This window comes from Pan paniscus, chromosome 16 (assembly GCF_029289425.2).
Source record: "Pan paniscus chromosome 16, NHGRI_mPanPan1-v2.0_pri, whole genome shotgun sequence".
NCBI lineage: Eukaryota > Metazoa > Chordata > Mammalia > Primates > Hominidae > Pan > Pan paniscus.
The window spans coordinates 74,360,051-74,386,461 of NC_073265.2; the positions used below are offsets into that span (position 1 = coordinate 74,360,051).

Sequence of the window (26,411 nt, forward strand, 5' to 3'; positions counted from 1 at the left end):
CTTTTTTGATGACCTAAAAGGGGATTATTTCTGAGGAATGAAAGGCTCCCATCATGACTGTGGATGTGGACAACCTTTTCTAGCTGAGAGCATTTATATCTACAATACATTTTAAAGTCAGAGTTCGTGTTCCCTGTTTTAATCACATGACTACATGTCCCAGTACACAAAAGGGCACTGGTTGGCATTCTCCTTAATGTATTTAGTAAAGATCAGAAGAAATCCTTTAAGAGTTTAAATGTCCCTGGAACAGGCATACAGGCTCTAGTCAAGAATGAATTCGAGTGAAGGAAAGCTGCGTGACACCTGGCATTCCTCTATGTTCATGGAGCTTACTTGAAGCTAGAAGATGGATTTTACCATCTAGACCTCTCTGGCTAATACCTAGTCTTCAACCATCTGACATAGGAATTCTTTTTCTTGAATGGAAAAGACTTTAAAAATAATAACAAACATTATTATAAACTAATATATGTGAGAGTACTTAGTTGAAACAAAAAGGAATTTTAGTAGACAGTATTATACTACATTTGAAAATCAAGGAGCAGTTTATGCAACTTAAAATGTTTACAAACTGCAGCGCAATCTACTGTTTGTGAATGTCAAAGTGTCATGAGGAAAGTGTCTATACAATCACGGAGTTATATTTCCTCACAAAGTTCTTTACGAAGAGTGAAATATGTTTTTATACCTCTCAGTTTCAGTTAGAGGCATATTTTGTGTAATATTTATGTTAATGTGCATGATCAATGAATTATTTCAGTCATATGTTGCCTATATCATAACTGGATGATGCTTGGGGAAGAATCAACAGCTAAAACTTCATGAAGTTCTAATGTCTGTGTTCCAAAATACATCATATCATTAGGATGTAGGGAGAGATGTATCTGCGCTCCCTGGGGTGGGCATTTCTAGTTACTAGACCATCTCCACTTTTAGCATTGGGCATCCTCATGATACTTTTATAAATATGACATTAATAGGAGATCAATAATACGATTTTACAGATTGAATAAGAGAATTGCCTGCATTCACTTAAAGATTGCAAATATTGAGCCCTTGTGACTTCAACTGACTCTTCCAGATTGTATGAATTTATCAATGTATTAGATAAACTCAGTTTCAGAATGATAAAGAAAAACTGTTAGACCAAATAATGTGGCTAATTACCAGTGGTAGGATTTCCAGCCCAAGGGTTTAAAATGGACTTAAGCTCCTGTTCTTGCCTTTTATTTTCTGAACTTGCTGCTTTTGCATTCTTTGAGTTCAGTTTAAAGACAGTTACTTTAAGTCCATTTTGAACCCTCAGGCTAGAAATCGTACCACTGTTAATTAGCCACATTATTTGGTCTAACAGTTTTTCTTTATCATTCTGAAACTGAGTTTATCTAATACATTGATAAATTATTTCAAAGGTATTTTTATAGTTCAAATCACTTCACTTTTACCCTGACACGTATAAATGACTAGGAATGACCTTCAGATAGCGTTTAGCATCTGTAACCAATCTGACAACAATGTGTTCATCAGGCACCTGTGGATTAAATCACATACTGGCATATTTAAGCTGAATGTCAGTCTGAAAAATAAATGTACTATATTAACTCAAATACCACTCTCTGTGTAGGTATTTTGTCATATGTTTAAGAAAAAGCTAAAGAGGATGGAAATCCTATGACAATAACTCAAGTCTTTCTTCAAAGTGCACGCAGTCTCTTGCAGTACCTCATTCAGCCAAGTATTTGTTCTCTTCCTCATTCAGTATAAGGCAGCTTTCAATTTGCTTAGAAGGCAACATTAGAAGGTTAGAGTTCAGCAGAAAGATAGAATTTTAAAATGTGAGTTCAACTGAATAAATTTGAATTTCTGTGGGAAGTAAAGAATCAAAATACCTATTTAAAGACTGCAATATATGATAATTATTTTTAAAGTAATAGATTAAACCTGATAGGTTTTCCTGAAATGAAAAACAATCAGTTCTAAAACCAAAGCTGATTTTTAGAAAATGTGAAAATGTAAATCAACCCTATCCAAAATAGATTCTCTAAAACTTTATCTTACAGTCACTTTCAAATAACTATTCAAAAATGTAACTGCTATATTAATGTCTTAAAATAATTTAAAACATTTTAAAATACGAATACTGTAGCTTAAAACAAAGAATCTAGGGGAAGGAAAAGTAGAGAAAGAAATGCCAATTCCAGTCCAAGCTGTATTTGCCAAGTTTTCTTAGAATGACTTTTACCGATTTATGAATTCTTATACACAGAATGCATGATGGAAATACTGATTTTTGTCTAAAGTGGCATTATTGACTGCTTCTGTGATGCTACTGCAATGTAATAAATTATTAGATGGTTTCAAGGTGCTGTTTTGCCTAAAAATTTTGTGTGTCTTCAAAACTATAGTATTAAAGGTATTGAGACTGTGCAAATGCTGGGCATGCTTGGCATGAGATAATCGGTTTTTATTCTTACAAAATTGTAACCATGTAAGTGTGTTTATTAAAAGAACACAAACTAAAAAAGTTACAGGAATTAAAGTTGTGGGATGAAAAAGTTACGGGATAAAAAATACTGTGGAAGAGTTGTGGCAAAAAAAGTTGTGGGAAAAAAGTAAAAAAAAAAAAGTTTTATGAAAAGTTTTTTTTAAAAGTTCTGAAAAAGAAGTTACGGGATTTAAAAAAACATCATGGGATAAAAATAAAAATAAATAAAAGCAGGCCCCTGTCAGCATAAGCCTGGAGAAGTGGGTCTGGAGTCTTCACCCCCACCATGTCCCTACAACCCCTCCCCAGTCAGCCCTTTACCATTAGGGTAGTAAGACAAGACCCTTGTCTAATGGAGGGAGACAAACAGACCCTTTACCACCTTGACCAAGGCTGAGTCCTTACATTTCTGGATGATGATGTTATTTAAGAGCCAGAGGTTGGTGGAGTTGGTTTGTTTGGAGGAGGTCTGACGGCCTCCTTACTCTCACCAAAGCAACTTTTCCCTCAGGGGGGCTCCCATCTTCTTACTCAGAGAGGCAGCTGAGGCGGGACAGTGGAGTTAACTGTAGACCAGGCCAGGGCACAGGCTGCTGGGGGTGCCCCCCCTTCCCCCGTGTACATACTGTAGCTGTGTAACATTCTGTATCGTACCTAGCGGAGGTTGCAGCTGGTGTATGAGGAAGAGGTTCTTATAATTATTCGCGGCTGGGAAACTTATTCATTGTTAGCATAGGAGCGATGATGGGGGCGGGGATGGGGTCATGGCTCCCTGGTGATGGGACCCCTTTTTTGTTTTGTTTTGTTTTTTTGTTTTTGTTTTTGTTTTGCTTTGATTTTGGAATAAATGGATTTAGCCATACTGCTCGGCCTGGCATGTTCCCGTTTCCCTCACTGGGGCCTGCAGTTTTTCCCACTCAACGAGGAGCCCCAGAGTGTCTCAGCATGTCCAGCTGGGCTGTGGGGAATCTTCCAGGCCTGTTACCTGTATGCTGCCTGGTGACACCTGGTGGATTTCACGAGGACTGCCATGGCGCCTATGGAGTATAGTCCGGCCCTGACAGCCAACAGGTTGAGAAGCCTGATCTAGCTGTGGTCAGGAAGACAGATACCAGTGCCCAAGGGCACTGACTTCCATCCACCCCAGGTGTCTTCCATTCCATCCCCCTGCCTCCCTCTCCTGTCTGCACCGGGTGGCCTGTCTGTCCCTCCAGAGTGCCGGCTGCCCCGCAGGCTCCCTCCAGGCTGAGTTCAGGGCCCTGTGCCCTAGTGGCCAGAGCCGGCTTCACAGGATAAGAGCCAGCTAAGCTCCAGGGACTTCCCAGGGAAAGTGTCCCTTGAAAAGGGTGTGACCTTTTCACCGCTGCCAACAGCACCCTAAAAATGGCTTGGCCTTTTCCCTCCCCTGAGCTCCATAGAGAACACAGCCAGCAGAGGACACATTCTCTGTCATTCAGAAATGGGTTTCTCAGCCGAGGGACAGCAGGACTGGTAGAGACTGTCAGGCCACACGGCTGCCTGCACAGTGCCGCCATGCTTGGCTAGAAGGGCGGGAGGGATGGCAGGGGCTGGCTGTCCACAGGCCGCGCATGTCCCGGAAGCTCACTGGAGGTGGTGCACTTTGGAGGGGCGATGTCAGGAGACAGCTTCCTCTTGCTGGGCTACAAGACTCCACAAGCACAGCATGGGGACTGATTCCCAGTTCTAGAGGTGAGGCAGTCGACCACATGTATATATGTATATATATATGTGTGTGTGTGTGTGTGTGTGTGTATGTGTATGTGTATATATATGAGAATTTATAGCTATTTACAGAACAGGGCAGAGGCATACCACAGAGGGGGCACAAGTTTTCAGCAATGGTCAAACCTGGACGTGTCAGCTCACCGCTACAACAGACTTAAGTCACAGATGAAGGGGGCTGGCTTTGGGGCTGGGGGAGCCACTGTCAAATCACAGGACACCCGCCCAGGCTGGCTTGGAAAGGGAGGTCTCTGAGAAGAGGAGGGATGTGTTTAGAGGTCGAAGTGGGGCCTGGGGCTCTCAGGATGGGATGGACTTGCCTGACCCGATCAGCTGGCAGTTGGAGAGAAAGCAGAGAGAAAACGGGTTAGAGAAAAGCCAGAGCTGGTGAGGCAAGTGCAGAGTATGGGTGCGCTGCAGCAGCTGTGGAGGGCCGGGGAGGGGAGGGCATAGGTGTGGGCATGGCAAGGTTCCTGGAAAAGAGGGGCTGGAAGGGAAAGGGGAGGAAGATGGAGGGAGAAGCCGGAGCTTCATAGGTAGTGCCTGGGGGCTGCAGCGGCCCTCCCCAGCTCATACACGCTGGCCTCTTTCATGGCACCCAGGCAGTCCACCCATAGTTCAGACGAATGCTCAGCCCCCTCGGGCTTCTCTCTTCTCTGGTCACCCTGTCTTCCAACTCACGGCCCAGGGCCACCTCTTGCTTGGGGAGCCCCACCCAACAGCCACCAGGCCTGATAGAAAGGGAACACTGCTTGAACCAAAAATGGTGAAGCTATAAGGGATGGATGATTGGAGTGAGTGCCAGAGGCCCCTCTGGGTGGTCCGAAATCCCAGGGTCCTCTGAAGGGACCCTGGGGAAGGCAGGGAGGGCAGGTAGCCGGATGCCACTGGCCATAGACTTATAAGTCTAAGAGGGGAGCCTCAACTGGTTGGCGGGGGTGGGGCTGCAGGTTGCATAGGTGAGGCTGGGCCCTTCCTGCTGGGAAAAGCAGAAGAGGGAGAGTCCATGGCAGGAGAGGCAGGTGGGCTCGCTAGGTGGAGCTCAGCTGGGCCAGCAGGCACTGTGGTCCCCTTGGCTGAATAGCACAGGTGACCCCTAGGAGCAACAGGCCAAGGTGTGTGAGCCTGCTGGTCGGCGATAGTGCTTCAGCGGGGGCCAGGGACCCTGCCTTCGGTCACACACTAGCAGCTATGGTGGTACCTGGGAGGGAGGGAAGGGGGCTGTGTGTCCCCACCTGGCCTGTGGAGTGTGGAGTGTGTTGTGGGATGACCGTGTGTATGGGACTCTCACCTAGATACCACTGGATTGCCGACAGATAGATGAGGTGGGACCCTGACTATCACCCCTGCTTTGCAGTGGATTTGGCTCTCAGCACTCCCAGGCTGGGAGCTGGATACCTGCCCTGGCAGCATGACTCAGACTGCACGACAGGTACGGCATGCCCAGGATAATGTTCCTAGGGACTGGTTCAGTGTGTGGGTCAGGGGCAAGTCGACAGGCCCTGCTCCTTACCCCTTGGAAGGGACTGCCACCAGGGGCAGTTCTGACTAAGGCCTGGGAACCCATGACTCAGAGCGTGGGTCCCCAGGTCTTGCTGGGCCAGCCTGGCTGCTGCAGGCAGACAGGAAGCACGCCTGACGCTCCTCCACCCTCGGTCAGCACAGCGGGGCTGGGACTCACGCTAGCCTTCCCAGCAACTTGCTTTCCTGCGTGAACTCTGGCAGGCTGCCCTTTCTGTGCAAAGCCATAGCTGGGGCCTGCTCGGGGCCCTCTCCCTCTTTCACCTGCTCAGCGTGGCCTGGAACTTGGAGGTGGGCAGTCGGCGCCTAGGATGGGCCTGTGTCACTAGGGCATGTGTCCTTGGGCCAGTTACTTCCTCTTAGAGCCCTGGGCTCCTCCTCTGAGAATGGGGCGTGTTGGTGTGAAATGAGGTGAGCATGTTGAGTTGAGGAGCAGCAGGACAGGCACCTGCAGGCAGCCCCCCTGGCCACGTTCCCCTCCCTCCCTTCCAAGTCCTGGGACAGACGCTCATCACCAAGGGGTTCAGCCTCTGATGCTCTTTCTTGGTCTCAGTCCCTAAGGAGTAATTTTTTTTCTTTTTTTTCTTTTCTTTTCTTTGAGACGCAGTCTCCTCCCTCTGTCGCCTAGGCTGGAGTGCAAAGGCGTGATCTCAGTTCACTGCAACCTCTGCCTCCCAGGTTCAAGCGATTCTTCTTCCTCAGCCTCCCAAGTAGCTGGGATTACAGGTGCCCACCACTGCACCCGGCTAATTTTTGTATTTTTTGTAGAGATGGGGTTTCGCCACATTGGCCAGGCTGGTTTCAAACTCCTGACCTTAGGTGATCCGCCCACCTCAGCCTCCCAAAGTGCTGGGATTACAGGTGTGAGCCACCGCGCCCAGCCAGGAGTGATTTTCAGTGGTGTCCTCTCCATCCCCAGCATACACCCAGCCCTGAGCGGCCGCGGCTGCCACATGCAGGCTCCAGGGCTACACTTGCTTTTCGTCCAGGGATGTCATACCCTGGAGAGTAGAATGTGAAAGGTGACCCCTGTAGGCTGCAGGGTGGCCTCTCTGAACCTTAGTGTCCCCCACCTGTAGAAGGGGCGTAACACCTTCCAGGGGGAGGGCTGAGGAGGAAATTGTCAACGGCTGAGTCTAAGGCTCACAGCCAGAGGCCAGGGTCGGACCCAGGGCTGGGCCTGGGCCTGGGAGGACAGTGTCCGCCCCTTCTCCAGCCTCCCGCCCCTGGTCAGGCCAGGACCCTCTTCAAAGCACCTTCATGCCCATCTGTTCCCAGCTGTGGGCACCACTGTCTGGCTCCATGGGACTAGATTTTATGGGAGGGGAAGGGGCTGTGGGTAGGCAGGTACCAGGTGCTGGACCATAGATCAGCATGGTAGGAACCTGTTGCTTGGGCTGGTGGTGGGAAAGGGGCCACTCCAAGGCAGTGGCAATTAGCCCAGCCCTATCTCTGGGCACAGAGATGAAGGGACACATGGGGACACAGTAGGGCAAAATTGGCCAGCCTGCTCTTCCCCTCTCTGCCCGCTTTTTGCAGAAGAGTCAACAGATAGAACAGACAGAGCCAGGGAGGTGCCCATGGGGGCCCCAGTCCCCACCACTCCAGGGGGCAGTCCCTGCAAGTGACAAGGTGGGCTCAATCCCTGTGGAACAGGTCTCTGAGGACCACAGAGTGGGGCCCCAGGGAAGGCTGGGAGCCTGAGCTGAAGGCAGGCAGCAAGTAAGGGCCAAGCTGTGCCCCTGCCCAGAAGACCCTCCTGCCCCCAGAACCCCACCCTCTGCAGACAGGCCTCCCTGGGCAGCAGCCCCCCGGCTTCCGAGGCCTTCCGTGCCTCACCAGATGCCATGCTCTCAGGGACTCGTTTGCTACGCTGCCCCCTGCAGCTCTGCCCCAGAGGAGCAGGTGAAAAGCCGCGCCTGCCGAGGTGCTGCAGCGGTGGAGTTTTGGGCAGAGGGGTCGGGGGAAGAGTTTCTCACTTTTAAGATTCCCCAAATCCAAGATGAAGTCACACTGTGCTTTAGAATGGTAGATGCTCATTTATGTAAAATCATAATAAATGTTACACAAACTGTTAGAATAAAAATATACCTTTTTCGAGGGGGAGGAGCTCCCCAGCCTGCCGCTGGGTAGTGAGAGGGGGTTAGCACCATTAGGCCGTAGGGGGCGGGAGCTCCGCCACAGCCCGTGGTGGGCACTGAGGTCTGTCGGTCGGTCTGTGCATCCTGGCACCGTCAGTGGCGGGTGACCCGCTGATGGCCTCGGGAGGGGGCGCCGTGGCTGGGCGGAGAGCACGAGCGGCAGCACTGGGTGCGGACGGTGGGCAGCTGGCAGCGGCCCAGTAGGCACAGTGTCTCACAGAACCCGAAGGACAGGCGGTCCCGCTCACAGCCTGGAGTGGGGGGGGGCAGAGAGGCATCAGAACCAGTGGTTTGGGGTACCCAGAACCTGGCTCCCCACCCCAACCACCTTAAGGAGGCTCCAGCAGCTCCCCACCAAGCAGAGAGCCCCGGTTTTTGGAGCGGCTCCCAAACCGGAGTTGCAGGTCTCCAACTGTTGGTGTCTCTGTCCCACCTACTCACGGCCGACCCCAGGACTCGAGAACGGGCGCTGCTGGGCTGAGGTTTCTGGAGGAAAGGTCCTGAGACCCCACCCTGACCCCCTCACATGCCTGTTAAAGAGCCTGCCCAGGGCGACGCCCTGCCATCCCATCTCCATCCTTGCTCACCCCTGGTGTTCCCCGACAGATCCTGGCACAGAACTGCGGTCCCGGGGCCTCCTGCCAACCTGCAGCGGCCTCTGCCCCCGACTCCCGCCACCGCCCCCTGCCCCAGTGCATCTGTCCTGCCAGACCTCCGTGACCACCTCCAGCCACAGGGGCTGTACACAGCCTCGGGTTCTGAGTCACAGGTCCCATCTCCCAGGCCAGCCTCCCACTTCCCAGGTGGGCCACGAAGCCTAGAGAGAGTGGGCCCTACAGGCTGTCAGCAGAAACCAGGGACTAAGCCCAGGCCCAGTGGGGAGGGAGGCCGGCTGCAGGCTGTGCTTGTCAGGGCTGAGGCTTGGCTGGGCCCTCCTGCCCCGTGGTTATCACAGCCATTTTGGGAAGTGGCTTGTTTCCAGCCTCCTGGCCTTGCTCCTGATGCCACTGCCACTGCTGACAGCCCCCACCTGCCGCCTGGGCCCTGCTTACTCCAGCAGACCTCCCTGGGGAGGAAGAGCGGGAGGACAGCAGCCAGCCCTGTGCCAGGGACATCCCTCAGGCCCGGCAGAGGGCACGAGGCAGCAGGCAGGCTCCTCCACCCCAGCTCCAGGCAGAGCTCCAAAGTGCACATCTGCAGGCCTGCATCCTGGTCGCCCGGGGTGACCTCAGACAAGCTGCTTCACCTCTTGGGCCTCGGTTCCCTCCTCTGTCAACCCCACCTCCACAGCAAATGGATGTGGCCATGCTGTGTCACTGCAGCGACCGCACACTCTGGAGTTTCCCGGCTTTCCCCCTGTCCCGCCAACTATCCCACAGACCAGCAAAACATCCTGGGAATTCCAGGTCTCAAAGTCCAAGACACCTTCCCAGCTGCCCCTCCACTGTTCACTGGTGGCAGAAAACTCCTCACTTAGGACAGCTTCCAGTTCAGCCACCTAACCAGCCCCCATAGCCCACTCCCTGCAGCCCACTCATACCCGCCCCTGGGAGACCTTGCAAGCCCAGAGCCTCCTGGGCCATCCGTCCTTGGTTCTAGGCCCCCAGGGGCCTCAGTTCCTGTTCTCTGCCCCATCTGGTCCTCATCCCCTGAGATCATAACCACCCCACTCCCTGTGGCCAGCTCTAGCCATGAAGGCGAGAGATGTGATGCCAGAACCCAGCTCAGGCAGCACACAGGAGTGCTCTGAGATGCTGGCTGGGTGCGTGCTGAGGGCAGGCAGGACAGGGTGGGGGCACTGCCACTGGGCCTTGAGATAATGGGGTTTGTGGCAGGAAGGCCACCCCTGCCAGAGGCAGGGTAGCAAGGCACGGCAGCGAGGCATGGCAGGGGCCACTCTGAGCCCAAATGAGGGCTGCCCAGGAGCCAGCGCAGGTAGAGAAGGCTGCATTGGACAAGGGGAGAAGGCAGACTGGGGAGATTGCAGGGGGCCCCGAATGCCAGCTTGAGGGCCGTGGCTGAGGACTCTGTCCTAGGCTCAGGGGGCAGACAGCCAATAGCACAAGGGCTGCAGCTCTTCAGGCCACAGCTCCTGGATTCCTTAGACTGGCAGGGTCAGCCCCAGGCCCTCTCCCTGACCTTGCAATTGGGGATGACAGTGGCTTTGGGGAAGGGGTAAAAGCCGCCTTCCCTGAGCACCACCTGGATCCCCACGCAGTGCTGCGCCCTTCATGCCCAGACCTCACTTATGCAAGGATGGGGCTTGGCAGCCCCTTTATTCAGCACATGAAGGCCCTGAGAGGGAAATGGAGCCCAAGGCCACACAGCTGGTGAGGGGAGCCCAGGTGACACTCCAGGGCCACCCCATTTCCTGCCCTCAGCACTGCTGAGAGCAGCTGGGGCTGCAGGAAGTCTGTGAGTGTGAGTGTGTGTGTGTGTGTGTGTGTGTGTGTGTGTGTGTTGGAGGCAGTGGGGTGGGATATCCAGAAGGGCTAGCTCAGGCCCTTCCACCAGGACCCAGCTGGCCAGGAAACCCCCTACCACTGGGATTAGCAGGACCCTGGAAGGGAGGCCCTTCCTGTGGTTCCATTGCTCACTCTAGGCAGTCCTCTGGCCAGGGAATGGACAGGCCAGGGCTGGGGAGGGGACAGGGACTCACCCAGGCCCAGTTTTCACACAGCTTCAGGGACATCCCTGGTCTCACTGTGGGAAGACTGAGACCCAGAGGGGAAAGAGCTTACCCAGGTTCACACAGCAAATCAGGGGCCAAGGCCACTCCCTCTACTCACCGGAGGTCAGAAAGCTGCCTGCGGGATGTTGTGTAGCTGGGACTCCTCTTGACTGACTCCCAGCACAGCCCAGCCTCCAGCATGGGATCCTGTGGCATCAGGATTTTCCAGTGGCTCATGAGCCCAGACTACAGATGGAGCCAGCCGGTGCCGTGGGTGCAATGGTTTGAAGACCCAATTTCCCCATCACCCTTCCCGCCCCACCTCACTTCAGCAGAGAGCTTGGGGTCGGGGGACTCACGGGGAGGCTCGACGGGCTCACAATCCTCGGTGCCACACAGCCGGGAGCTCACAAGGCCAGGCCTCATGGCCACACTGGTCACTGTCTTCCTCGGGTAGCCCCGTCTGGGTGTTGACACACTTGACCAGTGTGTGACCACTGGATGCCACCACCACAGGGGCCTGAGCACTGGGGGGAGCAGGGGAGGAATGAGTGTCTCCAGGGCCAGCCCTAGCAGTGGGGGCAGGGACACCTCCTCTGGGAAGCTGTCCCTGCGCCCTGTGCCTGACTGGCCTGCCCCTGCTCCCAGCCGCCCTCTCAGTGCCTCCTGGAGGACCTGTTCCCATTCCTAGAGCCCACTTGGTGCTGGAACCCCACTCTCACTTGTGGGATCGGCTGCTGCAGAGGGAAGGGGCATGAGAACCATGGGACAGCCCTTGGGGCGGCAGGGCAGTGAGCCCCTCACACGGGACATGCCTGAGAGGCCTGGGCAGGGGCCCCGGGATGGAGCCCTGATGCAGCAGTGAGCAGAGACGTGGGCGAGACACCGCTGTGCCCGAGGGACAGGGCAGAGGACCTGCCGCAGCCCATGGGCAGGAGGGGTGGAGACAATTTCACAGCCGGGGCCCAGCCCGCCAGGCTTTGTTGTTAACAGGTGCAGGTCTGAAAGCCCTAAACATGTGCTGAGTCTGTGCCAGTGTCGTGCTGTGCCCGGCCCTGTGCTTTGTTGCGTTCCTCCATTTAATCCTCCTGACCCTCCTCTCCCAAAACCGTCCCAATTTTACAGATGAGAAAACTGACCCAGCAAAGCAAAGCAACCTGCCCAGAGTCACTCAGCAGCCAGTCGGACAAAGACTCAAACGCTGGCCCAGCTGACTCCCGGACCCAGCTCAGGGCCCAAATCTGACATTTCTGAACCCCTCAGTTGCAAACAGGCCCAGCAGAAGGTGTCCTGCCCATCTGAGGCCCCTCTTCTGCCCCCTTCTGCCGCTGGCCTTTGCTGGGCTCCCTGATCTCCCCAAGCTCATCATTCCTGCCTCAGACTTCACACCTGCTGTCCCCTCGATCCCTGTCCTTGGCATCACTGACTCCTCCCTCGGGTCTCGACCCCAGACCCCTCCTCGGAAGGCCTTCCCTGACATCACAGCACACGTGCCCTTTCCTTGTCTGTTTCTCCCTGTCAGGTGTGAGCACCAGCACGGCAGGGCTTCGTCCACTGACTGCTGCATGTGCAGGGGCCACAGAGAGCCTGGCTCACAGCACACACTCCACAGCTCCTTCACCCAACCCAGGACTGACCAGGCACTACCAAGCACTTGCTCCCTGCTCCCCCCCACAGCCTGGCTCACCTGGCCCCAGGGCCCCACCACCCACTGTGTGCAGGGGTGGGTGTTGCAGGGCCGGGTGGTGTTGGGTCTCAGTGCCTCCTCGCAGAGGTCTGGCTCTGGGCAGGTCACCAGACGCTGCTGCTCACCACCGCCACAGGCCTCGGAGCACTGGGTGGGCAGGGAAGGAGTCAGGGCACAGCCAGGGTCTGAGGGTGTCCCCTCCCCCCAACTCAACGCCCAGGCCTCACCTCCCTCCAGGAAGACATGTACCAGCTGAGGCAGGGCTGGGCCCCGCAGGGCCAGTGCACAGGCAGCTTGGCAGGTCCAGGCTGACAATGGAAGGGCCACAGTGGCCGGAGGTCCCATGTGTCCACATGCTGCATGTCCCACACTGAGGAACCTCTGCCACAGCTGTGGGAGCACTGGGGACCGAGAGACTTGTGTGGACACATCCCCACGTGCAGGCCCACAGGCATGACCCCGTGAGGCATGTGGCAGGAAAGGCATCAGACCCACGCCCCAGCTGGGGGCAAATCCCTGAAGAGCCCCAGCGAGAGGCCAAGGCTGGCAGGCCCCAGGCCAAAGGTGGCATGGCCAGGGGCTGCCATGGGCTGGGACAGACAGAGAAAGGGAGGAACAAGTCCAGATGGGGTCAAAGATACAGAGGAAAGGAGACAGGTCAAGCCAGACAAAGATGAGATGACTCCCAAGAGATTCGGAATCCGGTGCGATCAGGCATGTAGACATGCAGCCTGGAGCCCTCCCCTTCCCTGCCGCTCTCGGAACACAGGCCGTGGGGAACCAGGGCTCCACCCCATGCCCTGGGGATGCCTGTCCTGGCTCCATCCTCATGCACCTTACTCCAGTTGCCTGAGTGCCAGGTGGCACAGGGCCACAGGTGGCAGCGGCGGGCAGGCTGGGGCCGGCCAGCAGGGTCGCAGTCCTCATCCCGGCTGGAGCTACAGCGCACCGGCCTCCAGAGGGCACCCAGGCCACAGGTGGTGGAGCACTACGGGGCACAGACCCGTGAAAGCCAGGCAGATCCCATCCTCGCCAGGCCTCCACAGCCAGGAAACTACCCACCTAGGCTAGCAAGACCTCAGCAAGACAGGGACCCTCTTCTGGGCCTCAGTTTCCTTATTTGCAAAATAGGCTCCTCCACCCACCTCCCAGGAAGACCATGAGAATGAAAAGTCAAATCCCCCCAGCAACCAGCCGTCCCTGCTCACATGGGACAAAGGGCCTGTGTTCCAGTGTCATTGGTGCAGAGGTTCGGGGGAGGAGACCCTGTGGGCACCCCTGACCAGCTATCCTGACCAGCCTCGTCGCTTCCCAGAGGCACCAGGGAAGGAAGGCTGGGTCCTGGTACCAGCAGCCAAATCGCTGGCTATCCCCGCGCAAAACAGGCCCTGTGGGCTTCAGCCTGCCCCTTCCCACCCCAAAATTAGGAATCTGAGCAGAAGCTTGCTTCTCCTGCAGCGACCATCTGGGGACCCAGGGAGGGGGCACTAGCCAGCTTCTTTCATGCAGCTCAGACGTCTGCAGGTCACTGCCAAAGGAGGGTGGAGCCACTGAGGGCAGAGCCAGGTAGCAGTGGGCTGAGTCCAGCCTGGAGGAGCCAGGCAGAGCCTCAGGGAAGCTGCTGCCTGTTGGGCAGGACTGGGCCTGGCGGCCACACAGGGACCCTCCCCACTGCGCAGCTGTCTGAGCCAGCTCCATCCTGGGGCATGCTGTGCTGCCAGAGTGTGCCTGCCCCTGCCTTCCCTGAGGCCCCCTGTGCTGCCCAGGAATGGGCCCCAGGTCCCCTCATTCCCCTAATCCTGGGAACCCCCGCCCCAAGGAAGGCGAGACAGACGGCGCCTGTGTCCCACTCTGCTCATTTTCAGATGAGGAAACAGCCACCAAGGTCCCACGCAAACTCCCTGCCCGCCCAGCCCACACCACTTGCCTCGCTCCAGTTTCCCACTTGTCAGCTGGCATTCCTGACAACCAGCGGGTCCGCGGGGGGCCCCGCTTCAGCCAGGCTGGGAGCCAGCGGCTGGGTCTCAGGGACTCTGTGGCTGTTGGCAGGGCTGTCCCAAGCTGGCGTGGACAGCAGCCTAGAGCTCAGGGGCACCTCAGGGCTGAGGGACTCAGGCTGACCCTTGGGTCCTGGGTTCAGGGCAGGCTCAGGCGTGTGCCCGAGGCCAGTCAGGGTTGTGGGGAGGAAGGTCCCCCACACTGCCACAGTCTGAAGGTCCCATAAGCCTGGTCCTGGGGTTGGGAAGGTGGGAGTCCCCGGCTCCAGGGGACTGTCCTTGCCCTTCATCTCTGGCAGAGGGGCTATGGGAGGAGGAGGGAGAGAAGCCACCCCAACAGTGGGCCACAGTTCACTATCCACAGGCCCCAGGCCACCCTCCAGAGCTGACTCCCAGGCTACTGTCCCTCCTGTCCACAGCTCCGCCACGTCAGGACTAGGAGAGGAGTGGGTGCTGCTGACCGGGTACAAAGTGGGCAGCGTGGGGCTGGGTCTCGGGGGCAGGTGGGGTGCTCCGCAGCCCTCGGGTTCCTCATCATTTGAAAACCTCATTGGTCCTGTCCTGCCATGGAGAGGGCAGCTGGCTCTGGCTGTCCTTGCCAACTGGGAAATCATTTTGGCTCTCAGGGGCGGCAGGCGTCTGCAGGCCATCAGTGGAAACCCTGGGCCAGGGCAGGCTGGGGAGCCCAAGATCTGGGGCCCCTATGGGGGTGTCTTCCTCAGGCAGGAAATTGATCAAAGGGTTCCCAGGGGTCTGCTCTGAGGGTGGGGGTGGGGAGCGGCCGGCCTGACTAGGCCAAGGGCTCGGGGACCAAGGTCCCGGTGCCCCTTCCTCCTTGGCTGCAGGAGGCTCTGTGGCAGGCACGGGGCTACCCGTGGAGGGCGCAGCAGGACGGCTGTGTGGTGGGGGCGTCTGATCCCCTGTCCCCGCCAGGTCTAGATTGGGCTCCTCAGAGGGCCCGTAGGACAGATCCTCGTGGAAGCTGATGAAATTGTAGTCGTAGTAGAAGTCGTCCACAAACACGGGCCCCGGCAGGTCCAGCTCTGGAGCCTCCTCCTCAATGGCGTTGCCCATGGTGCCTGGCTTGGGTGATGAGGCGGGTGAAGGGCGTGGGGCCAGGTGGCGCGGGATGAAGTCAGCCTCATTGAAGAGCTCGTGGCTGGAGGAGCCGCTGCCTCAGCCTTCAGGGCCCAGTGTGTCCAGGGGCCACCGACAGGGTGGCAGAGAGCAGGTGACTTCGCTGGCTGGCTGCTGGGCCTCGTCACAGGGGACACCGGTGTCACTGATGCAGAGGACATTTCGGTGCTGAGTCCCTTCCTCATATGTCACTGAGCACTGCGGGGAAGCCAGGGTGAGGGGCTTAGCCTGGGAGGCAGGCTGCCAGGGGACACTGGGGCAAGGCTGGGTAACCTGTCCACTGCCTGATGTCAGAGTGGCAGAGACCCCAGCCCGCCCTCTCTGGCCCTTCCCAGCTCAAGGCCATGACTGTGGCCATGCTTGCCAGGGGCTTCCTGATCCCTGAGGCTTTAGAGTCAGGGGCTGGACCCTGGAATGCCCAGGTTCCCTCCCACCCACAAGGTCTCCAGGAAGGCTGTCTGCCTCCCCGTAGCTGAAGACCAAGGGTGGAGCTGGAGGCGGGCCCCCTCCCATCCCACACTCACCTGAGACCAGTTCCCCACAGCCTAGGTGGCTGGACAGGGCACGTGGTGGTTGCAAGGGGTTTCAGTAGGGGGCCAGGGAAGGTGTTCACAGGCGGGTGGCTTCAGGGCGCTCTGCTCATCCAGCCCCACGCTGCAGATGCAGAGCACAGCCTGGCAGGAGAGGCCCCCAGGCCCGCAGGAGCTGGAGCACAGCTGCCACTCACCTGCCCACCACCTGCTGAGGGCACACAGGTCTCATCAGTATGGCATCAGACAGGTGGCATTGGCAGGCTCACCAGCAGGGAGGGCCAGGCTGGGTTTCCAGGACCTCGGGGTTTGGACAGTGCCAGAAGCCAGTGGATGATTCTCCAGAGCTCCAAGCTCAGGTAAGTGTCCTGCCCTCAAAGTCTGGTGACAAGGCACAGCCCCTCCACTCCTGCCACCCTCCCCTCAGGGAAACTGAGCATGACCTGAGGCCTATTTCCACATCCAGGGACCCAAAGAGGAGGACCATACGTGTCCAGGCTGGCCCAGGCTGGGGTGAGGGGTGACCGGGGGTTGGGGCTTCAGCCTTGGGAAGAGAATGAAAGCCCGGCTCCCTCTGCTCCTCCCCAGGGCCTCCGGGGACCCAGATGTAGGGGCCTGTGGCAGACCCAGGATGCCTGGGGGTGGGGAGTTGGTGGGGGATGGGGGCGGGCTCACCTGGCAGGGCAGGGCGGCTGGCTGCACTTCCTCTGGCAGTCATCGGGCCGGCCCAGGGGGTCACAGTGCTGCTCGTCCACGGGCCCTGCCTGCCGCTCCGAGCAGTACACACTCTGCCTCTGCACACCTAGGGGCCATGGCGCTCAGCCTGGGACTGGCACCCAGGTGCCCACCGCCCAAGACCCAAAGACACCCTCTCTGCCAGAACCCTCCCAGAACAGCGCCTTACTGCCCATGTCAGGATGCCTTACTGCCCATGTCAGGATGAAGGCAGACCTCCACCGTCGCCTCCTTGCTGTCCTCCTGGTTCTCACCCACCCCCTCTCCTATGTAGCTTCCCCTCTGACTGCCCCTGGAGGGGTGGCAGAGTGTGGAGGTTTAGTGGGTTGGGTGCCCAGACCCTCTGCATCCTAGCTGAGATGCCTGGGCAGCTCATTTGGCCTCTCTGAACCTCAGCGTCCTCCTCTGTGAAGTGGGAGCGACAATCCTGCCTCTGCCATGTCCTGGAGGGAGGACTGCATGTGTTCTTGCATGTGCAGGCTCGGCCCGTGCCCGGCACATCCGAAGAGCTCGATCCATGCCAGCTGCTGCTAGCATGCAAACCCAGCCGTGGCTCCTGCCACCTTCCCCTCAGGGAAACTGAACGTGACCTGAGGCCTATTACCACAGCCAGGGACCCAAAGAGGAGGACCATAAGTGTCCAGGGTGGCCCAGGCTGGAGTGAGGGGTGACCGGGGGCTGGGGCTTCAGCCTTGGGAAGAGAATGAAAGACCAGCTCCCTCTGCTCCTTCCTGGGGTTGGCTTGGGTGATGAGGCGGGTGAAGGGCATGCGGCCAGGTGGCGCAGGATGAAGTCAGCCTCATTGAAGAGCTCATGGCTGGAGGAGCCGCTGCCTGAGCCTTCAGGGCCCAGTGTGTCCAGGGGCCACTGACACACGGTCCCACCATCCACACCCTTCCCAATGGCTCAGAGAATGTCTGGACAAGAAATGGGGCATCAATGGACAGCCCCTGCTCTCCATCCCCACACCAGCCTTGGCACTGCTCCAGTCCTTTACATCCTCTGCCACTGTCCAACCTGGGGACCTTGCACAGCCACGTTCCTCACCTTGGACACTCACTTCCATACTGCCTGTTGAGGCCCAGCTGCAGGACCCCGTCTGCTGGTGGCTCTGCCTTCTCTGCTCCACCCCCTGCCCCGTGGTCCCGAGAGTAAGTTGTCCCTCCCCTGAGCTGCCAGTCCCACATCCATCCCCCTCTTTCCTCACCAACAGAGTCTGATTTTATTCAAGGCAGCAGTGGGACCTGCTGAAAACACACCCCACTGCCGCTCCCTTGCAACTAGGGGGGTCTGGGACACAGTCCTGGCTCAGGAGAAAAAGGCACAAGTCCCTCGCTGGGAGTCAGCCCTTTCCTCTCTCCTTCTTCTTGCCTAGAACACTGCAAGAGCCCTGGAAGGGAGGACACCATCTGTGGCAAGCAGGAGTAGAGGGGAGGCTGCTATGGCAAGGATGGTGTGGCTGAGGGCCAGTCAGCTCCAGGTCCCGCCAGCTTGGACTGTGCACCTGGGACTTCCTGCCTGAGACAAAGAACCCCTGTCTGTTCCAGCCACCACAGGGCACTTGCCTCTGCAGACGCTCCTAAGTGGTCCACCTGCAAAGCAGCCAATTTGCTGAAAGACAATTCCCCAAATGTCTAGTGCTGCAAATGTATTTGTTGGTTTTCACGTTTGTCCAATTAAAGACACCTGTATTAGGCCAGGCACAGTGGCTCACGCCTCTAATCCCAGCACTATGGGAGGCCAAGGCGGGCGAATCACCTGAGGTCAGCAGTTCAAGACCAGCCTGGCCAACATGGTGAAACCCCATCTCTACCACTAATAAAAAATTAGCCAGGCATGGTGGTGCGTGCCTGTAAATCCCAGCTACTCGGGAGGCTGAGGAAGGAGAATTGCTGGAACCTGGGAGGCGGAGGCTGCAGTGAGCCGAGATCGCGCCACTGCACTCCAGCCTGGGCGACAGAGTGAGACTCCATCTCAAATAAAATAAAATAAAACAAAATAAAATAAAATAAAATAAAATAAAGACAGCTGTATTAGATAAAATGGGTTTCCTAGCTTTGGAAGGTATCTGCCCAGTTCTCCATTTTCACTTTGTCATCATAATAGCATTTGAAGGAATGCTCAAATGTCTGTATCTCAGATTCCCGATTCTGAGACCCTGAGGATACTGAGTGTCAACGATGGGAAGACTGAGGGGGAAAGGGGAGGACTAAGAGACAAAGCGGGAGACTGAGGTGTGGGGAGATCGAGGAACAGCAGGGCAGACCGAGCAGGGGGAGGAAGACCAAGGGGCGTCGGGTGGGGACTGGGGGGCTAGGGGGAGACCAAGGAATGGCGGGGGAGACCGAGCCAGGGGAGGAAGACTGAGGGGCGTGGCAGGGGTACTCGAGGGCCAGAGGGAAACTGAGGGATATTGGGGGGAGACTGAGGGGTATGGGGGGAGACTGAGAGGCATGGGGGGAGACTGAGGAGTATGGGAGGAGACGGAGGGGCAGAGGGGAGACTGAGGAGCAGTGGGGAGGAGACAAAGAGACAGAGAGGGGAGACTGAGGAGCATGGGGGGAGACTGAGGGAAATATGGGGAGGAAGAGTCGGAGTTAATGAAATTGCCCTACTTTTCATAAACAGTTCAGGGAAATAAGTCAGTGTGGTGAGGGGCCACTGGACTGGTCTCCGGGACGCAGCAGAAATGCAGGCACAAAACCTGCCGGAGCCGAGCAAGGACAAAATCAAGGGGGAGCTGTGTCCACTGGAGGGAGAACGCCAAGAGCTGCAGCACACTGAGTACACGCCGCGAGCCAGCACCCACCTGCCTCATCCATTTACCCTCCCAGTGGGCCTGGGGCATGGGGCGGTTGCTAGCCTCATCTCACAGATGGGGAACTGAGGCTCAGAGAAGCAAACTTCTAAACCCATGGTGGCCCAGCAGTGAGCTGGGAGCTGAAGCCAGTGTCCCTGTCCAGAGATGAAGCCCCTGCTGGCGGGGCTGTGCCTGCCCCACTTCTCACCTCTGCCGCAGGTGACTGTACACTTGGTCCAGGGCCCATAGTGCCAGGAGAACTCGGGCGGCGGGACCTCGCCGTGGCCACCTGCCTCCCCGTGGATGGTGTACTCGTAGTGCACCCCAGGGTTGCTCTCCTGGAACAGCAGCTGGGTGGGCAGGCGGGGGCCCGTGAGCACGAGGTGTCTTCTCCATCCACCCAGTCTTAAAGGAGCTGACCCCAGCCACCTCTGTGAACTGCAGCTACACAGTTGGGCCATTTTAAAGATGGGGAAACCGAGGTAGAGGCCTCAGCAGGAGGGTCTGGCTCAGAGCCAGGCTCTGTGACTAACCCAGGGCTCACTCCTCCAGGACGAGACCTACCATGGGAGGTGCTGGGCCTGGGGACTCCGCCTCTGCTCCCCCCGCCTGGGCCTCGGGAGGCAGGCACCTGGTTCCAGACAGGCTCCTTGGTGGGACCCGGGGACGTGAGGTTCTCCCAGTTGCCCCTGCGTGCGTATGTGACGGTGGTCCCTGCCACCTGGTAGTCCCCGTTCTACTGGATGGTCCAGCCACCATTGAGGAAGTACTTCTCCGGGTCCTCGCTCTGCAGTGCCAGGAAGTTGGCAGCCTCAGCCAGCTCCTGGATGCGGACCTCACGTGTGCTGGCTGGGATCAGCCCCACGTCCACATACCCTGTCAGGCAAGGGTTGTGCCCAGGGTGAGAAGCTTGCTTATCCCCACCTGCTCCCCTCACATCTCTCCCCACTTGCCTCCGCCTGCTGATGCCAAAGATTTCGCCATTAGCTTTAAAGTCTGAGCTCCCCAAATTGCTCGGATCGGTCATGGGTCACCAAAACCTTGCGGAGGTGCCATAAATCCTGACCCCGTGGCCATGCCCCGTCACTCCTCTCTTGGGGACCTAAACTGGTCTCATCATAAGGCTGGATCCATCCCCTACTCTAAGGGCCGGCTGGCATTCTCTTTCTAAAAAAAACCAAAGTGCCCAGGCCTTTCTCCTGGGACACCCTCCTCATCCCCACGCGGCCTGCTTTTATTCATTCACTTCCATCACACCCATCACGTGCCGCGCACGACTCTCAGCACTTCACATGTGTAAGCTCATGGGTAACGGCCCTATAGCATGGTACTATTGTTATCCCCGTTTTACAGATGAGCAAAGTGAGGCAGACAGGGAGAGTAACGTGCATGAGCGTCCTGCTGCAATATAAGCAGCCTCCAGGGCCAGTGCTTTATCCACCACACTGCACTGCATCTCTGGGATGAAATCTAAGCTTCTCAGCCTGGCACTCAAGGCCCCATAGTGGGCCCTGCCTTCCCTTCTTGCCTCCAGGGCTCTGGCGCAAGCTCTTTCCTCCATTTGGAATGCCCATTCCATCTCTTCTGAGTTTTATGATTCAGCTCAACTTCCGCCTCCTACAGGAAACCTTCCCTGACTTCCCCAGGCCAGGACCTTCTTCCTCAATGCTCCCACAGCCCTCTGGGCCTCCCTCCACTGCATTGATCACACCAGAAGGTTCTGTTCCCCTTCAGGACTGAGCGCTTCACCTGCATGTCCTCATCACCTAGCACACAGTCAGTACTTCAGCAACATGTGCAAAACAGACCAGAGGTGAGGGCATGGAGCTGGGGTCTCAGAAGATTCAGGAGGAGACGACCATTCTTTGAAAGGCCCAGGGGCCACACACAAGTCGGGGTGGCCCTGCCTGGGGTCTCTGGGACAGGAAGACTCCCCATGGGGACAGGTCTCTGCATGTGGGCCAGGGGTCCCCTGACTCCTGCAAGAATCCACCCCAGCAAGCCCTCCCTGCTTAGCCATTTCTAGGCTGGGTGGGGGCCACGAGGCCAAGGACAGGGGCCCGGGGGAGATGGGGAAGGGGCCACCAGGTGAAGAGCACACCCCTCCCCACAGTGGTCCCACCCCATACCCAGGCCCTCGGCCTCCTGGAAGGTCCTACTCACGGTGTGGCAGGTGGAGCCGTTGCCGTGGCACACGCCACAACGGTCCTCCATAGCGCCAGAGTCAATCTCAAAGTCACAGCCCCACGTTCTGCAACACACGAGGAGGGGAGGCCCCTGGTGCTGGCGGCCAGCCCTCTGTGGCCCCAGCACCGGGGGCCAGCCAGGGTCAGGAGAAGAAAGCTGGGAGTGGGGGTCGGGAGGCCTCTCTCCGGCCCTGCCCCACCCTAGCTGTGCCTCTGACCCAGGTGAACTTCTCTACCTCCCTGAGCCTCATAGTTTCCTCAGATGTGAGACAGGGAGACCCACCCCTCCCTTAAAGGCATGTCATGAGCATCACAAGAGACAAGAGAAGGGAAGAGTTCCGCAAAGCCTGCGGGCAGGCAGGGGATCTGACACGCCACGGGCTCCTGAGCAGCGCGTGCAGGGAATTTCAACGTCAAAGGCACTGGGGGTTGGCACCTCCCTCCTGGTCCTCCTCGGAGCCCAGGCCTTGATACCCCAGTGGTTTAGAGGGCAAGAAGCAAGGACAAGTAGGTGGCTGGAGACATGGGCAAAGAGGAGAGGCCATCGTTGTTATTAAAAATAAGAATATAAATTGTTACCAAACACTGAGGGCTACTCTTCGGGGCTCAGAGCCCTTCATGTCACCTGTGCCACCTCATTTAACCCCTCTATCAGGGAGCAAACCACTGCCTGGGGTCAGCCAGCCAGCAAGAGGTCAAGCCACTGCCTGGGCTCCGGTTTCCTGGCTGGGGCGGTGCTGGTGCAGGCATCCAAGGAGACGCAGTGGGGCGAGGCCTGACTGGGGGGGGTCTCCAGTGCCAGGAGGCGTGGTAGGGGCTTTGCCTTAGAGGTCATAGAGGGTAGGGGCTGGGAAGCCCGATGGTAGAGCATGGGGAGGGTGGCCCGAGGAGGACCAGGAGAGAACCTGGGGCCCGCCAGTGGGGCTGGGGGCAGGCAGTGCTGGGAGAGCCTCTTCCTAACCAGGCACACCTTACAGATGCCGTTGATGCAGAGGTCCCGGCTGGCTCGGACCTGGTAGCAGGGGGTGCCATCAACCACGGCGTCCCGCAGCTTCTCGGCAAAGTACTCATTCGCGGGCCGGCAGTGCAGCTCACAGGGGTTCACTGGGGGCCCAAGTAGAAGAGTCATCAGCAGCAGCTGGAGCAGGAGTATGGAGGCCACCAGGAAGACCCCTCCGTGACACACATCCATGGCAGGCTGGAGGCTCCCAAGCAGCACAAACATGCTGGAGGCTCCGGCTGGGCTGGTAGCTATCTGCAAGGCTGCAGACTGGGGAGCTAGGGGCGAGCAGCAGCCCCAGGGGACAGTGGGAGTGGCCCAGGCTTGGGGTGGAGACTGGGTCTCCTGCTTGCATCACAGGGTAACCTTGGACCCACACCCCGCTCGCCGCCCTCTGAGTCTCAATGTTTCCATGGGAGGCAGCACTCACCGTCATTGACCATGGGCACCCATGTGTGCAGCTGGCCCTTGTAGAGCATAGCGTCAAAGTGGCTGCACTGGACGTGGCGGAAGGAGGGGTGGCCAGCGGGGCAGGCCTGCAGGTTGCAGAGGCGGAAGCGCTTCCGCTTACCCACACAGTATCTGCCTTTGTATTTGGGCCTGTGGGGAGAACCGGGGTGGACCCCAGTGAGGGCCCAGTGAGTGCTACTGCATGGCCACAGCCCAGAGCAAGCAGCTTCCTCCTGCACCCACACCCCAAGATCCCTGCTGCCCAGCTTTGTGCACGCTGCTCCCCTCCCTTGGGTTGCCCACCCTGTGGCCCAGACACACCCTCCCTGTCTGTAAGGACCTGTGGGGAGGTGGCAGCAGGAAGCCTGAGCTCTGCCCCCAACCTGCTGTGTGATCGTGGACAAGTCTTCGGCCACCCTCTGGGCCTCAGTTTCCTCATGTATAAAGTGGGGTTGGGGCTGCCCCTGCAGAGGGCTGTTGAGAAGCTGGGACAAGCTGCAGGCATCACTGGCACTGGCTGGAGGGACTACTCCCAGTCTCCAGCCCATGACACCAGCATCCTAACGAGCCCTTGAGTCCTCAGCCTTCCTCCTGGTGGCAGTACCCCCAGCCTGGGTCTAAAGGAAGCGCCCAGAGCCCCAGCCAGCTGAAAGGTCTGACGGAGCACAGCTCCTGAAATCCTCCACATTTAGGCCAGGGTCGCTGGCCCCCACCCAGCTCAGACCTGGAGGCCAGGAGGCAGGGAGGGGCACAGGCCAGTCTTGGGTAAGCACAGGGCCCTGGGTGGGGCTGGCTGTGAACCCCATGCCTGCCCCGGGTGGCCTCCTGAAGTGAAGATCAGCCGGGTAGTGCCTCGGTCTACAGTACCACTGGCCTCTGCTTCTCACCAGATCTTCACACCCCCTGCGCCCCCCCATTTAGATGGGGAACAGAGATCCAGAGAGGTGAAGTCACTCACCTCAGGCCACCCCTTCAGTGCTGTCCCATCCTCCCAGCTGCTCCATCTCATCTCAGACCCTTGTTGTGCCTCTGAGGCCACCAAGCCCCTCCTGCTGAGTGCCCACTACAGATGAGCTGCAGGGCTGAGGGGATGGCCTGCATAAACTGCATTTGCCCCTGACTACGACTTTACTGGATGGGCACTGCTATTATACAGGTGGGGAAATGGAGGCCCAGAGAAGGGGTGAAGAGGGGATTCGAACCCTGAGCCATCTAAGGTCCAGGGCCCATGCTCTTCCCCACTGCCCTCTCCTGCCTCCTTCCAGCCAGCAGCTGCTTTGCCACGTGGCCTCTGCTGAGTCTCTCCAGTCTCTGGGCCTCAGTGTCCCCCTCTCTGCAAAGGGGTCGGCAGTGGGGACCCTGTCAGCCCTCAGAACACTCCTTGAAAGTGACTCAAGGTGGCCTGGACACTCAGACTGACCATTATGAGGACACTTCTAAGAGCCAGGGGCTGGGACAGAGCCAAGCTCCTGCAATCGGCTGACTGCCTGGGTCCCTCTGTCCCATTGCCCAGGGCACCCTGGGCCCCACACTCACATAGGCTGCAGGCACTGCTGCTTGGCTCTCTGTATGCCCACGCCACAGCTCCGTGAGCAGATGGACCAGGCGCTCCAGCCAGACCAGCCACCATCCATGGCCTCGGGCTGGAAGCCCACAGGTATGCACTCCCCATTGAGACACCACTACCGAGACAGACGGAGGTAGAGCCACCCCACCCCCAAGCCTATCAGTCATCCTCACCCTAGTGAGAACAAGGTGGGTGGGAAGGCTGCGAAAGGCACAGAGGGGAAGGATGGAAGGTGAGAGAGGCCCCCTCGCAATCATCACAATCATCTGTGACCCAGGCCACATGGAGGCGCTGAGCAGGGAGTAAAACAGCCCACGTGCTGACTCAGCTGAAGACACCCTGTAGAATCATGGAATCAAGCCCTGGCCCCAATGCCTCCACTTCGCAGACGGGGGCTTGGGCTGCAGAGAGCATGGGGCTCTCTGTGAGCCGGGGCTGACTCCAGGGCCCGGTCACAGCAGGAGGTCTGGCCTCTCACACATCCACTGCCGGGACTGGGAACGTCGCCTACCTTATTCTCCCCACACCGGGTGCCGTCCACGGCTGCATCCAGCTTGGAGTGACAGGTGGTCCCCACAGAGCACCAGAGTGTGTGGCAGACATTCTGTGAGGAGGAGGGCATGGGCCATAGCCTCACCCCCTCCCCAGTGCCGCCACCCACCCTGCCGCCACCCCGTCCCCAAGGGTCCCTGGGCACCCCTCCACATGGCAGGGGCCCACAGACCCCCAGAGGTCCCTTCTTGTGTGTCTGCTCCCACCTTCCTCCCCAGACCACGTGGTGGTGTGGGGCGCCCGGGGCTGCACTGCTCAGAGCGGTCCCCAGCTGTCCACACCTCTCCCGGCCCAGCCCCTCCTCTGGAAACGCTCCTGTTAGAAGATCACTTCAGGCAATCTTCGCCAGGATAAATAGACCCTCCCCACAGGGGTTCCTTTTCCCTCTTATGAGCCAGCTCCAGAGAGGCGAAGGGACTTGCCCGAAGGGTCACAGTCGGTCCACGGTTGACCCAGAATTCAGAGCTGGGTCTGTGGCCGCCCATCCCTGGCCTCTCCCACAGGCCACTTGACGTCTCACAGTGTCACTCAGGGGCGTAGCCCAGCCCAGACGAGGTTGCTCCCAGGCTGGCATCCACAGGCTGGTGAAAGCTGTCCCCTAAGCCCTCCTGCCAGGTCCCCACACCCCCACACCCACACCAGCCCCACTCACATCCATGTCCTCGCAGAAGGCAGAGTAGGCCCCGTACTGGAGGCGGCACTGGTGGCTCACATCATAGAGGACCCCAGGCAGCATTGATGGGAAGTCAATGATGTCCTTGGCAGGCGGGTCATCCAGGCACAGGCTCCACACATGGCTAGAGATGGGACGGGAGGATGGAGGGGGGCGCAGCCTGTGAGACCCATCGGAGAAGCCTCGGTGGGGCCAGGAGAGGAGGAGAGGTGGGAGGGGGCACAGAGCCCTACAACTGTAGGAAACTCCAGCCTCCCCGCTCGGCTCAGCCGATCCTCCACCTGCAGCCAGTAGCACAGGCCCTCCCAGCCTCTCTCATCTCACCTCCTGGGCACTCCAGCTGGCTAAACAACCCCAACCCCAATCCCAGGCCTCTGCACACGCTGCCAGGGCCCTTCCCTCAGAAGGCCTCCTGGACCGCCAAACCCTCATGTGGCCCTGCTCTCCGACCCTGCAGCCTCCGTGTCTGAGCCCAGACCCTGGAGCCAGGCCCGACAAGGATCCGGAGAACATCACATCACAGTTGACACAAC

General features: G+C 58.0%; 1 protein-coding gene across 1 annotated transcript in view; it reads right to left on the reverse strand.

Moving 5' to 3' along the window:
- Positions 1–7,771: 7,771 nt before the first annotated feature.
- LOC134729056 (A disintegrin and metalloproteinase with thrombospondin motifs 7-like) overlaps positions 7,772–26,411 on the reverse strand; it is a 52,158-nt gene continuing 33,518 nt past the window's right edge. The window contains 19 exon segments of the mRNA XM_063596505.1: positions 7,772–8,144; positions 10,924–10,975; positions 10,977–11,057; positions 11,059–11,091; positions 12,252–12,398; positions 12,479–12,652; positions 13,087–13,239; positions 14,179–14,785; positions 14,787–15,583; positions 15,910–16,123; positions 16,591–16,717; positions 19,659–19,800; positions 20,082–20,326; positions 21,580–21,701; positions 22,605–22,740; positions 23,067–23,236; positions 24,623–24,768; positions 25,165–25,257; positions 25,858–26,002. Coding sequence (XP_063452575.1) covers positions 7,987–8,144; positions 10,924–10,975; positions 10,977–11,057; positions 11,059–11,091; positions 12,252–12,398; positions 12,479–12,652; positions 13,087–13,239; positions 14,179–14,785; positions 14,787–15,583; positions 15,910–16,123; positions 16,591–16,717; positions 19,659–19,800; positions 20,082–20,326; positions 21,580–21,701; positions 22,605–22,740; positions 23,067–23,236; positions 24,623–24,768; positions 25,165–25,257; positions 25,858–26,002 — 3,742 coding nt within the window. The 3' untranslated portion in view covers positions 7,772–7,986.